This window comes from Penicillium rubens (genome assembly GCF_028828025.1).
Source record: "Penicillium rubens strain IBT 27055 chromosome Unknown utg000003l_segment0_segment0, whole genome shotgun sequence".
Taxonomy (NCBI): domain Eukaryota; kingdom Fungi; phylum Ascomycota; class Eurotiomycetes; order Eurotiales; family Aspergillaceae; genus Penicillium; species Penicillium rubens.
Genome location: NW_026890601.1, coordinates 9,089,063 through 9,103,356, shown reverse-complemented (window position 1 = coordinate 9,103,356; position 14,294 = coordinate 9,089,063). Strand labels below are relative to the sequence as shown.

The following is a 14,294-nucleotide window of genomic DNA, read 5'->3' as shown; positions in this document are numbered from 1 at the left end:
CTCCTCTCATCATGTCCGTCGCCATCACTCTCACTGATTAATCAGTGGAAGATTCCCATGGCCTCCTCTGTATCAGTCTCACGGAGAGACTTGACGATCTCTTCATAAATAGCCTTGGCGAAGAGCGGGGGCACGGCATTCCCAATCTGCTTACGCATGAATCTCCCAGTAAACTGGAAGTCAAGGGGGAATGTCTGCAATAGGGCCATCTCACGATTGGTATAGGGCCGGGTGCCCGAAGGGTGGTAGTTGTATTCGCCGCCCCCGCAAGTAATGGTCCTAGCTAGAGAGTGACGATCGAAAGAGGGTCGGTGGCTCAGAGCCCACCGTTCCAGTGCCCCTTCAACATTGTGGTCATCGGCATCAGGAGGAATGTTGTCAATGGTGGATGAAATGGTTTCGCGGGGAAGTAAACCGTGACCGGGCATGCCATGGGTGGGTTGGGCATAATGTGGCAGAACTTCGCCGGGTCTAGGGGCACGTGGTTAGATACATAAATATGGAAACCTGAAAAGCATCGTCTTTTACTTCACTTACCCCGCAGCAATGAGAAGCAGTCTCTTCCGCTCCTGAGGCACACCATATTCGTCACATCCCAACACCGACCAGCGAACAGAATATCCAAATTCAACCATGTCCAGTACAACTCGGTTGAAGATAACGGGGAATCGTTGCGGTAATCCCATGGTTTCCTCCATTGTCAGCACTCGGGGACGGGACTCTTGAATGAGACTTCCCGCCGAGAATACGCACGCGGAGTTGGCGTCATCGCGAGCACAGGGCACCGTATGCGCAGGAGACCAGGTCTGGCAGGGGGGTGAGCAGTGTGCAATGTCCACCCGCAAGAATCTCGGATCGTTGGTAAGAAAACTGAAGAAATCGGAATGCTCAACCTCTACGTCGTCAAAATTGAGCTGGTATGTTTCTAGAGCATGCTTGTCGATATCGACGGCCCATTGAAGCTTCAAGCCGGCCTGCTTGGCCCCGCAAGACACACCACCAGCACCACAGTACGCGTCACCAAACGTGTATGCACGGTCAGGGGCAGTCAAATCAATCACACCCTGTCTTTCAAGATCCCTGGCCATGGAAGACTTGCTAGCCTCACCAAAAGGCACAGTCTCGCCCCTCCATTCAGCACGCAGCTGGTTCGCAAGCTTGCCGAGTCCTGGGTCTGATTCAGCGAAGGTCAACCACTCAATGGCACACTGCTCCGCACTCAAAGGTGCATGACCAGGAACAATGACCACTCCATTCTGGCGAATGGTGAGCTTCAGTCGGCAAGTCAGTTCTTCTCCCGGTGGGAGGTTATTGAAGTCAGTCCGGTAGTTGGTGAAACGAATGGGCACAATCCGCCTGACTCTCCTAATGCTAACGTGATCGGTGTTTTGAGTGAGCCAGACCAATTCATCATTAAGCTTCGGCAGGTATGTCTTGGCTTCGGGATGAGTGGTGCGATAAAGACGGCGGCCGAAAAAACGCAGGTCATGAGGCTGAGGAATCATATCCTCAACACGCATGAAGGAGCCATCATCAAGCTCCAGAGATATTCCAGGCTTGAACACAATACCCCCAATGTTTATTGCTTGCTGCACTGTCTCTGACGTTGGGCTGCAGCTGGCCGACTGGTTGCTGATGAAAGATGAGTTGCCGGAGGAGGACCGGTCACTTGCTGAGTCGTCACCGGCAATTATGGCGGAGGGAGCCGCGACGTGTGCCATATCAGAGGTCAACTCTTCAATCGCTTGATTGGTATCATCGTCACGAGTGAGGTCGATGACGATCTGCAGGTTCTCGGTGGCCTGGAAGGAGGTGTGGCTGGCCTCCTGTATGGGTGGAGTGTTAAAGGTCGCCGAGAAATCTGACATGATGGTGTCGTCGTCAGGCGTTGTCGGCTCATGAGTTACTGCTCGAAACTCTGCAGTGCTCACAGGGACTGGGTCTCCAAAAGGAGACACCGAGATACGAGATCGATCATTGATATCAGCCATTGGTGTGATGGTTGACAGGTTAAAATCTGCCGTGCTCGGTTTGTGAGAGGATGTAAAGTCCAGGTTTGGAATCAAGGTTAACAAATGAAATTTCGATATCAGACCGATGGATGGATGATCTTGGTAGGGTCTCACATGCGAATGACTTGGCCTTCAGAAACACTTCTATCTCTATAGATCGGACGTCGAAACTAGCCCCGCACGAATGAACACAATTTGGTTTAAAGAGAAAGTAGCTCGGGGCTTTGCTGGACCTTCTATACATAACAAGTTCCAACTGAAGCAATACGGATTCGTCTTAAGTATTTCTATTTCAACAAAGCGGAGAAGATATTTAGTTTGTGCAGCATGAAAGACTATAAAGCCATGGTTTTATGCTATCTCATTGAAGATCGGTGTGGCACCTCTACGCTGGTCTGTACACTTATCTATGTTGTATGGATGTATCAACATCCCTCTATAGACGCTTAGCCCGTTCGGGATAGTAGGGCCCGGGGAAACCCCCCAAGGTTGGAATGTGGGGCACTTGCTGACTCATGACATCCCACCGAGGTCGGCCCGGGCAGGAGAAGAGAAAATTTAATTCTGTGGGGCAGCACCACGACGGAAGAAACACAACTGCCATGGAATATTTCCTTCCCTCTCTCTCTTGGGGTGGTGTTCGTTTCTAGTGATGACCATTCTCTAAACTTCACTCCTTCCTTTACGTGATTTGGTTTTGGTAAGTCGCATGGTTTTATTGTTCTTAGCTTTCAGCATATTCAAAGCTTCCCCCCTCTGTCTCTTATGATGAATTATGGTTTTTTTATAGATGTTAGACTTCCTAAACAATTGTTGCGGAGAAACACCTGGACTGATTTGAGACACTGCAATCTTGCTATACACTGTGAATGCAATGGATGAACACTGGTACTAATTCTCTTCGTCCATTCCAGAAAACCTACCCTCCGTCAGTATGTGTGGTATTATTGCGCTGATCCAGGCGAACCCCTCATCTGCGGCCGCCGTGGATCTCCATGAGGCACTTTACCTTCTCCAACGTGAGTTCCAGCCAGAATATATACACCTGCGACTGCAAGACTAAAGATTTGGGTATTACAGATCGTGGTCAGGATGCAGCCGGTATTGCAACATGCGCATCCGGCGGTCGGATCTACCAACTTAAGGCCAACGGCATGGCTGCCAAGGTCTTCCAGGAAGGTGCCAAGGTGGCCAATCTTCCTGGCTCCATGGGAATTGGCCATTTGCGGTATCCGACCGCAGGATCTAGTGCCAACGCAGAGGCCCAGCCCTTCTACGTGAACAGTCCTTACGGTATCTGCTTTGCGCACAACGGTAACTTGATCAACGCCGGGGACCTCAAGAAGCATCTTGACCTTGAAGCCCACCGTCATATAAATACCGACAGTGACAGCGAGCTGATGCTCAACGTCTTCGCCGACGAGCTAAGTGAAACCAAGAAGGCCCGTGTCAACCACGAGGACCTTTTTGCCAGCTTAACCCGCATGTACAAGCGCTGCGAGGGTGGATGGGCCTGCACTGCTATGCTTGCTGGTAAGTCATGAATCATTCGTGGTGTGCTCTAGTCAATGGTACTGACTCGTCATCTAGGCTTTGGTATCTTGGGTTTCCGTGACTCATACGGTATCCGCCCCCTCATTCTGGGCTCCCGCGAGTCCCTGGATGGACCTGGCATGGACTACATGATGTCGTCTGAATCAGTAGCTCTGGACCAACTTGGTTTCACCAACCACCGCGACATTCAGCCTGGCGAGGCGGTCATCATCGCTAAGGGTGGTGAACCGGTCTTCCGCCAGGTGGCTCCCAAGAAGGCATATGCCCCGGATATCTTCGAGTACGTCTACTTCGCTCGTCCTGACTCCGTCATGGATGGCATCAGTGTGTACCGTAGCCGGCAACGCATGGGTGACCGTCTCGGTGCACGGGTCCTCGATGTTCTGGGTCCCGAGATCGTCAAGGACATTGACGTGGTCATTCCCATTCCTGAAACAGCGACTACGTCCGCCACCAATGTCGCACTCTACCTTAACAAGCCTTACTGCCACGGTTTCGTCAAGAACCGTTACGTCTTCCGCACTTTTATCATGCCGGAGCAAAAGACACGGCAAAGGGGTGTCCGCCGCAAGCTCAATGCCATGAAGGCTGAGTTCAAGGACCGCAACGTCCTGCTGGTCGATGACAGTATCGTGCGTGGTACTACTAGTCGCGAAATCGTCAACATGGCCCGGGAAGCCGGCGCTAAGAAAGTCTACCTTGCCAGCTGCGCACCGGAGATCACACATGCTCACATCTACGGTATCGATCTTGCCTCTCCTCAGGAGTTGGTTGCGCACAACCGGAACTCAGAGGCCATCGCTAAGCACATTGGTGCGGAAGCGGTTGTCTTCCAAACTCTACCTGATCTGAAAGACGCCTGTGCCGAGGTTGCCCGCGAGAATGGTCAGGAAGAGCCCACAAACTTCGAGGTCGGTGTCTTCTGCGGTAGCTACATTACCCCCGTTTCGTCCGGTTACTTCGAGCACCTGGAGTCCGTCCGTGGCGAAGGCCGCAAGATCAAGGCTCTTGACAAGGCCAAGGAGGCTGTCACCAATGGGTTTGCCAATATGACTGACTTCCAAATTGCCGCCCACGGAGTCACTATGGACACCAACGGCAAGATCATGCCCGCCATTGAGAGCGAGTCGGCAGCGATTGGTGCCGCCAAGAAGGCCAGCAACACCGAAGACCAGCATAACCCGAAGGTCTCGGACCGCATGGACATTAGCATCCACAACCAGGCTGACCATGAGACATGATTACGAGACATCTGGTTTTTAAACATCTTTTTAAATTTTTCTTTTTTTTTTTTTCCTCCACCATTTTGGTAATTTTGCATTGGGTGTCTGGGCGTTTGTTTGAGGGAGCATATGTGCTGGGTGGCTGATTTGCTGCTATACGATGTGGAAACGATGTGGAAATGCATTGAAAATACCAATACCCGGTGTCTTGAGATACTCCTTGTCAATAATCCTTGATGAAACTAAAATAAATGCAATATTCCAATATTGTTGAAATGCTGTTTTTCATTTTGGTCATTGTCCCGAAGAGGCAGGTCACGTGCCCGTGTCATTGGAACCATCATTGACAGCCCCGTGATGCGCATTCTATGATGGTTCAAATGAATTGATACACCTCGATATATCCTATATCACTTATCGGTTCTCGTACATGTTGCTTCCCTGGGAACGTTGAAAGAAACTTGATGCTACAGGTCCTTTGGCCTGACCTTCTCTACCATGGAACGCCGCATTACTCGCTCTGCAGCACGGGCTGCCGCTGCATTGATTGCAGGGGAAGAAAACAGCCCTCCTGTAACCCAAGCACCGAACACAACTAAAGTGAACAAACGAAAGCGTCTCAATCCCACTGGCCATTCCAATACCCCCAATACTTCGAATACACCCAAAATTAACTCAAGCACCAAGCTGAAAACCTCCAATGATCCCAATCCCGCAATTAAGAAAGAGAAGCAAGTTCCATGCCCGGACTTGTTCGATGAACTCCCTCACAACCTAGGGTCTATGCCGGTCCCATTGTCCATAGCAACAGACCCCACAGTCTCCTCGATCGCTGGATCTGACAAGGAAAACCAAACTTTAAATGGCAAGCAAGTCACCGATCTAGCTACTGAGCTACAAGGCACTGTGAACAAAGCTACAACCAAGCTGAAGAAAGAACCTAAGGTTCAAGCTACCCCAACCGGCCGCAAGCCAAAGAAGAATACTTACGGTTTGACACCTGGTATCTCTCCTTTCCCAGAATTGGTTCGACCAACCGCCGAGGAGTGTGAGGCTGTCAATCAACTGTTGTCCAGCGTGCATGGCGTAGTCACTGCTCCGGCAACTATTCCCGAACCCTCCCTGACAGTCACCGGCTGTGGTGAGGTCCCATCCGTTCTAGATGCTTTGATTCGCACTCTTCTCAGCGGTGCCACCACGGGCAACAATGCCGCAAAGGCATTTGGCGGGCTTGTGCAACGATTCGGCATTCTTTCAGAAGGCATCGGCAAGGGAAGTGTGAACTGGGATGCCGTACGACAGGCCACTGTGAAAGACGTGTTTGAAGCGATCAAAAGTGGTGGATTGGCCGACATCAAAAGCAAGAACCTCAAGGCGATTCTCGACATAGTCCACAAAGACAACCAGGCGCGTCGAGCTTCATTATTAGATTCTGAGTCCAAGAACGACTCAGTGTCCAAGCTACTACCTGAGAAAGCTGGAAAGGACAAGCAATACGAGATTGCCTGCGCAGATCAGAACTTTCTCTCCCTCAACCACCTTCACAATCTCACCACAGAAGAAGCCATGACCGATCTGATCAAGTACCCCGGAATCGGACCGAAGACCGCCGCCTGCGTGATATTGTTCTGCCTCCAGCGACCCTGTTTCGCCGTTGACACACACATCTTCCGGCTCTGCCGCTGGCTCGGATGGATTCCTGCCCGTTCAAACGAAGTAACTGCCTTCAGCCACCTGGAAGTGCGCATCCCCGACCACTTGAAGTACTCGCTCCACCAGCTGTTCATCCGGCATGGGAAGACCTGCCCCCGGTGCCGAGCTGCTACCGGCCAGTCCAGTGCTGGCTGGGAGGACGGCTGTGTCATTGATCACCTGTTAACTCGCGATGGGAAGCGCAAGGGCAACGGTCCGACTGTGGTTCCTAAGAACAAAGCGGCTTCTAAGCGCGTGGCTAGTAAGCGCAAGAGAACGAGCGAGGATTCCGAGGGGGAGACTGAGGAAAGCGAGGGTTCGATTCTCGACGAAACTAGTGACGAGTGAATGCATTTATGACAACGAAATTATGTGGAATGAAGGTGGAATCTTTACGAAATCAGGATTGATCGCATCGATCTAGGACGATGAATGGCTCAAGCACGATATCTGTACTTTATATTATTATCTATTTACCATATTGCTAAATACAAAAGTCAACTCCATGAACCAAACCCGATGTTGGATCGCTGGTCTATGTAGTATGGCAAGACCAGTACCCCTTATCGTCTTATCGTACATAGACACGAAAAGTCCCCAGAAACTCCCGAGGTCCCTTTACTCTCCCAACGAGACTTTCCAGTTGTCCAACTACACCAATTCCCGCCATGGATTGTCTGGCGTCCTGCATTCCGCCGCTGCGCACTCTTCTGGAGGCCTACGCGCCTCCCGGGTCCGCAGAGTACGCCCCGTACATCGGAGTCGCGTTGACCTCCCTTGCCGCCGTATACGTGGGGTACCTCTACCTCCAGAGTTGGAGAGAGGCAGCGGTCCTTTTCAATGTTCCTATCCCACCCGAAGTGCGCAACAGTGGGTCGATCAAGACATGGGATGAGGTTCAGGGGCAGCAGAAAATGGTGTTGCAGGATCAAGCTCGGGGAGTAAGTTGACAATCCTGGTTTTTGGCTTGCGGCTTCTTTCTCCTGTGCTTAAGCTAACTGCTTATCTACTATACAGAAATGGAACCATCAATTGATTATGAGCTACTGTCCTGCTGATGGGAGGGTGCTCGGTAACGGAATCAAGCCCGCCACGGTCGAAGATGTCAACAAGGTCGTTCGGGTTGCGAAAGCTGCTCAGCCGGAGTGGTCAAAGACTACCTTTGCGGAGCGCAGAAAGGTTCTCCGGACACTGTTGAAGTATGTGAATTGGCAAATTCGCTCCGCCCTATGAAGCATTGGACGTGCTTTGCCTACGGCACCCCATGAGGCTTGTTTAACTAACATCTCGCAGATATGTTTTAGACCACCAAGACGACCTCGTTACCGCATGCTGTCTCGATTCGGGTAAAACAAAGGTTGACGGCTCATTCGGCGAGATCCTTGTGACAGTGGAGAAGCTCAAGTGGACAATCGACCATGGCGAGAAGGCACTACTACCAGAGCGGCGGCCGACCAACTTCCTGATGATGTACAAGAAGAACATGGTCACGTACGAACCGTTGGGCGTAGTGGGTGCCTGTGTGTCCTGGAACTACCCGTTACACAACTTCATCGGTCCGATCATCAGCGCGCTGTTTACCGGTAACGCAGTGGTTGTTAAACCGTCTGAGCAGACCGCATGGTCCGCAGTCTATTTCCTCGAGATGGTGCGTGGCGCGCTCTCTAGCTGTGGTCACTCGCGCGATCTGGTGCAGACAGTAGTCTGTCTACCCAATGTTGCCGATGCATTCACCTCGCACCCTGATATCGCGCATCTAACTTTTATTGGATCCCGACCTGTTGCCCACCACGTCTGCGCATCAGCAGCCAAGTCACTCATCCCTGTGTGTGTAGAACTGGGCGGCAAAGACCCCGCCGTCGTCCTGGACGACTCCCGCACTCTCCGCAATATCTCCTCCATCGCGTCTCTCCTCATGCGCGGTGTCTTCCAATCATCTGGCCAGAACTGCATTGGCGTCGAGCGTATCATCGCACTCCCCAATGCATACGAACGACTCATCGAAATTGTAACTCCACGTATTCAAAACCTCCACCTCGGCTCTGTCCTCCTCGACACCGCAACCCCAGACGTTGGTGCGATGATCTCACCTGCATCATTCGCCAATCTGGAGTCACTCATCAAGGAAGCTGTGCAACAAGGCGCACGCCTCCTCGCTGGCGGCACTGAACACAAACACCCAGTCCACCAACACGGGCACTACTTCACACCAACCCTGCTAGTAGACGTGACACGCGACATGCGGATCGCGCAAACAGAGCTCTTCGCCCCGGTCTTCCTCATGATGCGCGCGGAGTCCGTATCTGACGCAATTGCCATCTCAAACTCAACGCCGTACGCACTAGGCGCCAGCGTCTTCGGACACCGACAAGCGGACGTGCAAGCCTGCGTGTCGAAAATCTCCTCTGGAATGGTAGCGGTCAACGACTTCGGTGCCTTTTACGCTGTGCAGCTGCCGTTCGGCGGCGTGCGCGGATCCGGATATGGCCGGTTCGCAGGTGATGAGGGACTACGCGGTCTATGCAATATTAAGTCTATTTGCGTTGATCGCTTCCCTACTTTGATTGGCACTGGTATCCCACCGCGCCTAGACTATCCTATCCAGAACCGGGAGAACGCGGCGGACGCTAAGGGTGGAATTGCGGCTTGGGAGATGTGTAAGGGTGTTGTTGAGACGGGATATCAGCTGACGCTGGGTGGGCGTATTGCTGGTATTCTGCGGTTGTTGAGGAATATGTGATAGGCTGGCTCTTTGGAAAGTCAGTTCAAAAGCCTTGTTACATATTGATATTGTACTATACATAGTCCATATTGCTATTGATAATACCTCTAGCTGTGGGAACATTTAATCCAAAGTAAATTATTCTTTCAACTCTATATGCTGGACTCTCTTTATGTTACATTATATTAAATCTAAAATGTCCGGACATAGCGCTAGCAACCAAGTCTCACAAGACTACTAGGGACGATGTCATGGAGGAAGAGAAGGACCGAACTTCTTCAGCCAGTGATCCTCGGTCCGGAAAGAACTCTCCGTCATCCAATTCCCGAAAGGTTGACGGAAGGGATCAAGAACCTCGTCGACAAAACGGCAGCCCTCAAGATGCAGGACATCCAACTGACCATTACAGAACAGCTGACCAGCCGGGAAATCATGAGCATACTGAACCTGCGCGGGGAGACGCAGCACGAAATTCGACAACCAGCGCGCAAGCTTGCCATTCATCTGGTTATAAGTATTCGGGTTCTTCCTCTCAAGCTCCATATTATCGACAGCCCATTTCGTGATCTCAGACGACCAGCTAGGCAAAGACTCCGCACTAGCACGAAGGAGAGCCTCAAAGAAAGCCAAGTTGAGCTGTGGCTTGTCACGGCCGGTGCGGGTAACTGCGAGGAAGTGTTCAGATGGTATTGTATAGTATAAGCCGCGGCCTTTGTTCTCTGATCTATAGCGGAAGAGGAACTCGTCGATTTTGAGGAGGGAAATCATGGCGTTGAGGTTCTGGTGACGGATTGCGTTCTGAATTCCTTCGTTCAGGGCCTTGCGGTCGACTTGGGTCAGGGTCGTTGGCGACAAGGAGCTGTTTGGTGGGGTCCAATTGCACGAGGTCATACGCAGCATCTCCAGAAAAGCAACGTCTTCTGGAAGGAAACCGTTGCTGCGGCCTCGGAGAAGATGGGGTGGGAATTTGCACAGGTCCAGTGCAGGGAAATTGGTAGTCGATCCGATATCGACAGAGTGGAGCTCGGTGGTGACCATTGGAATGACATGGAGCTTATATTCGTGAGTGTCTTTCAGTGCGTTCGGGGCCATCTCGAAGCACTCTGGGGGCATTTGAGCGAGTTCCTTCATTGGCCCGCCCGTGCCGTGGAAGATGCGGACGCTGTCGTCCTCGCGTGCCAGTAACTTTTCAAGAGCAACCTGCTCCTCCTTATCCATCTTGATACCGGCGTTGATCCAGCGACGGTAGATAGTCAGGATCTGCATTGTCGGAAGTTGTTCGCGCACGCGGTCCACGGTACACCACTTGCACTTGAAGACGGCTTCCTGTAAGCGGGCACGCTCATCCAGTTTGAGAGGAACATAGTCAAGCGGGACCATCATACGGTCGATAACCTTGCTACGGGGGTGTTCGAGCGCATCATTCCAGAACGCAAGGAGAATGAGTGCGCGGTAGATGTGTTCACCGGAGAGGGCGCGGGATAGGAACGGCGAAGCTCGTGGAAAGTTTAAATTGAGCGAGTGCAGGAAGATCTGCTCGATGATCTCGACGGGGAGGGCTTCAAGGAGGGACAAGATCCTGCGCGGAGTATGCGGGCGCGAGATTCCCGGTCTGGGCGAATTAGAAGGACGGTCGTAGGGGCTTGACCTCGACCGAGAGGACCGAGAAGACCGAGAAGAGCTGCTTCCGATCGGCTTCTTGAAGACGCGACCTGGTCGGCGCTTCGATTTGGGGACAGCGGAAGAGTGTGAGCTGCTCGCGGAGTTGGGCGCAGCAAGCTTTGTCCGTGTCACGGTTTCATCTTCGGCTGTTGGTGGGCTCATGGAGCAATTGAACTTTTCCACTATCTGGAGTATATCAATCTGTGAGCTTGGATCATTTCTAAGTCATGTATAATTACTGTTCAATGCTGTAGTATGTTGTACTTCGCATATCAACTATGGAAGTATACAACGTTGCAGGCCGACTCGGAGCCTGACCTTGTCTGATTGGCGGAGAAGAGTCCGAGTGGCAATGGCTTGGCATTAGGGCTTGGCATTGAAGGGCATAAAGATCACATGATGCCACATGATGACACATGATTCCACCCCTCTCTATTGCTAAATTGGGTCTAGCTTATTATTAAATGACGTCAAGGATTTTAGGGGAAAAAAGCTATGCTGAACAAGTAGATCGTTCAAAAGGGTTCAAAAGGGTCCAACATGGCTAAGTTGGAAATTAAAACTGGAGCTATTCTTAAACACTTGACGATCCATTAGGAATCCACCAATTGCTCCACCAAGCCTTTGTTGTAAACAGATTATGTGCTTTCGAATAGAGCTGAAATCAAGGAATGGCCCAGGGTCTGTGTTGTGATGACGGAATGATCGGTTGGACACCAGTACCTTGTGTATCCATTTAGCCATGTGCTCCATACAAAACTCACAGCTTCTCAACTTTGATCTTCCTCTTTCATTTTTCATCAGACCTTGGAATCCTATCATAGCTTCTCCATCGACGTCATTGGCGTCTGCACTTGTCAATTCTAACGCATCGCAAGACAAGCTTAACTACACGAACTTGTCTATCTATCGCCTCTTTTGGACTCCACTTACGTATCTGAACAAGAAACGTTTGTCCTTGTCTCAGACGATCATCATTACCATTATTTATTTAAACCATCTCCCCATTACTTCATTGTCTTCAACATGCACCCTTTCAGTGATCCAACTGTCCATACACACGCTTCCTCCAGCTCAGACTCAACTCTCACATCCAAACCGAAATAAACCAACATCTTGGTACAAAACATCCCCAAGAAAAGCTCTTCATCTTCAATATGGGTGCTGTCGTCTCTTGCGTATGTGAAGCCCATCTGCTTTCATCTGTCTATTAAGATATAAACTAACATACCTGCCTCTAGATCCAAAGCGTCTTCCGCGCCATCGGTAGCTGCCTCATGGGTATCGTCAATGCCATCGGTTCCGTTTGCCATGCCATTATCAGTGGTGTGGTCACAGTGATCGATGTTATCATCTCCTGTCTGACCTGCGGTTACTGTGGAAAACGCCGGCGGGGTCGTCGATCAGCAGTCTGATAGGAAACAAATTATCATGTCTGTGCACACCTATTGAGTCAATGGGGATAGAAGGACTGGCTATGGGTTACGATTGTTATGCCGGCGCGAATTTGCTTTTGTCATTACAACTTCACTGGAGAATATACCCCGTGGCGCAGTTTTTAATTGTGAATCGAATCATGAATCTGATTTTGAGATATGGAATACCTTACATCGACATATGTTGTTTCTCTTCTGTAGGAGACGCACATATGTAGAACAATGTATATACACATAGTGATCTGGAGTATGGGCATGAACTTGTAGGTATATGACTGAATATGCACAGGTGAGGGTGAGTCCTATTCAAGAAGCATTTATATCAAGGCCCATCTTTCGACGAAGACGACTCAACATATCGCAACAGGTCCTGTTTCGCTTCTGCGGGCATGTCATCCCAACGCTCATTCAGAATAACATTTGCAAACGGATCCCCAGGTCCACTCCCACAGCGCCGGACAAGGGAATAATGGGACTGTTGTAACGGCCAGCGAGCAGGGACGCGGCAATTAGCAGCGCGGAATGATATACGCAGCAAACGACGGAAAGGCTCAATCTTGCGCGTTCGAATCAGACGAGACGTGATCTCAGAGGATCGGTCCGGCCTGGACTCATCCTCGTCCAGGTAGAAATCTGAAGAAAGCAGCTGCAAGAACTCAAACTGCGCATCTGACCAGGGCGAGCGTAAGACCTTGTCCGGAATGCGCCCTGGTCCAATAGCCACTGAACACGGCAGCCGGAAGACGTCGTTCTCGTGGTATATCTCGCGGGGTTTACGGATCTGGACAGCGCCAAAATGGAACCATATTGCCACTTTGCGGTCGACCGTGCGGGACGACGGGGTCCGCGAGGATTCCTCCAGCTGTGCGGGGATGATTAGATCACCTTTACCACGCCGGCCGGGTACGGCCCAGTCGCAGGCTTCTAGGTTTTCAAAGCATGGGTCCAAATTTGACAGCACTGCTCGATCGTCCGGATGGAAGACCAGGCCGGCACATTTGCGTCGGATGGCATGGGCAACGTACTCACGCTGGCATCTCCGGAGCAAGGGAAATGTGCACCACCGACATGCCAGCAGGTCGGTCTGTAATTGCTGGCGTTCTTTCCAGGACAGGGCCCAGAAGTCCAAAGGTGGGGGTAGGAAGTCCGGGGTAAAGAAACCCTCTCGCGAGCCTGAATTGGGACTGCTGAATGCAAGCCGAATGAGCCAGGTATAGAGTAATGGGGTGGACAGTGCTTGGCTGAGACGTGGTGAGGCACGAGGGAGATTCACTTCAAGACTATGGAGAAAGATCAACTGAAGGATTTCCACGGGCAGTGACTCAAGGCGCGAGCACGGGTGGTCGGCCAACGGATCGGAGGGGCCTGGGCCCATTTGCAAGGGTGCGTCTAAAGGTGGTGTGTTTTTATATAACTTGTATAGCTTGTTCGTGGCAAGACGACGATCACGTGTAAATCCCAGTGTGTATATAGTTGTAAATGGCCAGCGAGGAGGAAGTGTAGAGACAGATATGGGTTATCTCAATGGAAAACACAGTCCATATGGTATCAACTGCAGACTTCGCATAATGATGTCTCATGTAGCCCCCCGTGACTTGTAACAGAGGCACTTGACAGCGCTTCCAACGCAGTCTCCAGTGAAAAGAAAAGAAAAGAAAAGGCCCGGGCCATTGCTGAGGGGTAGGGGAAGTGGGTAAACTGAGGTGAGTTGCGTGTCTTGGCAAGGCCAGCTTGGAAGCTCCTCATCAAGCGAGATTATGTATTTGGCTTGATCGTCTGTTGCATCTGAGTGGATTGGGTTATATTACTTGGTATTTCTTGTCGGATTTTCAAAAGAAACAATTCTCGCTGGTACTCCGCTATATATCCCGACTCGATCCCCATGTCCAGAGAGCTTGTCTGGATACATATATATCGGACATATCAGATGTTCATTGTCCTTAACTTTCCCTAATCACAGCCCAATTTCCTTAATTTGGTTCAATATATTGCC

General features: G+C 51.0%; 7 protein-coding genes across 7 annotated transcripts; 4 read left to right on the top strand and 3 right to left on the bottom strand.

The window, feature by feature from the left end:
* Window positions 1–41: 41 nt before the first annotated feature.
* Window positions 42–1,991, bottom strand: N7525_009713 (DNA cytosine methyltransferase; the record flags this gene model as incomplete). Its single annotated transcript, XM_002563768.1, has 2 exons — window positions 42–471; window positions 538–1,991. 2 exons carry the CDS (start codon window positions 1,989–1,991, stop codon window positions 42–44), a joined length of 1,884 nt encoding a protein of 627 aa, XP_002563814.1.
* Window positions 1,992–2,946: 955 nt separating this feature from the next.
* N7525_009712 (amidophosphoribosyltransferase) lies at window positions 2,947–4,807 on the top strand (the record flags this gene model as incomplete). The annotated part of the gene is made up of 3 exons (XM_061214836.1): window positions 2,947–3,031; window positions 3,093–3,545; window positions 3,603–4,807. 3 exons carry the CDS (start codon window positions 2,947–2,949, stop codon window positions 4,805–4,807), a joined length of 1,743 nt encoding a protein of 580 aa, XP_061069267.1.
* A 480-nt stretch (window positions 4,808–5,287) lies between these two features.
* On the top strand, window positions 5,288–6,829 carry N7525_009711 (endonuclease III domain-containing protein; the record flags this gene model as incomplete). Its single annotated transcript, XM_002563766.1, has 1 exon — window positions 5,288–6,829. The coding sequence occupies one exon, from the start codon at window positions 5,288–5,290 to the stop codon at window positions 6,827–6,829; it is 1,542 nt and encodes a 513-aa protein (XP_002563812.1).
* Window positions 6,830–7,149: 320 nt separating this feature from the next.
* N7525_009710 (aldehyde dehydrogenase family protein) lies at window positions 7,150–9,221 on the top strand (the record flags this gene model as incomplete). Its single annotated transcript, XM_002563765.2, has 3 exons — window positions 7,150–7,422; window positions 7,499–7,680; window positions 7,775–9,221. The coding sequence occupies 3 exons, from the start codon at window positions 7,150–7,152 to the stop codon at window positions 9,219–9,221; spliced, it is 1,902 nt and encodes a 633-aa protein (XP_002563811.2).
* Window positions 9,222–9,452: 231 nt separating this feature from the next.
* Window positions 9,453–11,027, bottom strand: N7525_009709 (uncharacterized protein; the record flags this gene model as incomplete). Its single annotated transcript, XM_002563764.1, has 1 exon — window positions 9,453–11,027. The coding sequence occupies one exon, from the start codon at window positions 11,025–11,027 to the stop codon at window positions 9,453–9,455; it is 1,575 nt and encodes a 524-aa protein (XP_002563810.1).
* Window positions 11,028–12,022: 995 nt separating this feature from the next.
* Window positions 12,023–12,280, top strand: N7525_009708 (uncharacterized protein; the record flags this gene model as incomplete). The annotated part of the gene is made up of 2 exons (XM_061214835.1): window positions 12,023–12,043; window positions 12,107–12,280. 2 exons carry the CDS (start codon window positions 12,023–12,025, stop codon window positions 12,278–12,280), a joined length of 195 nt encoding a protein of 64 aa, XP_061069266.1.
* A 343-nt stretch (window positions 12,281–12,623) lies between these two features.
* Window positions 12,624–13,676, bottom strand: N7525_009707 (uncharacterized protein; the record flags this gene model as incomplete). The annotated part of the gene is made up of 1 exon (XM_002563763.1): window positions 12,624–13,676. The coding sequence occupies one exon, from the start codon at window positions 13,674–13,676 to the stop codon at window positions 12,624–12,626; it is 1,053 nt and encodes a 350-aa protein (XP_002563809.1).
* Between the last annotated feature and the right edge of the window lie 618 nt (window positions 13,677–14,294).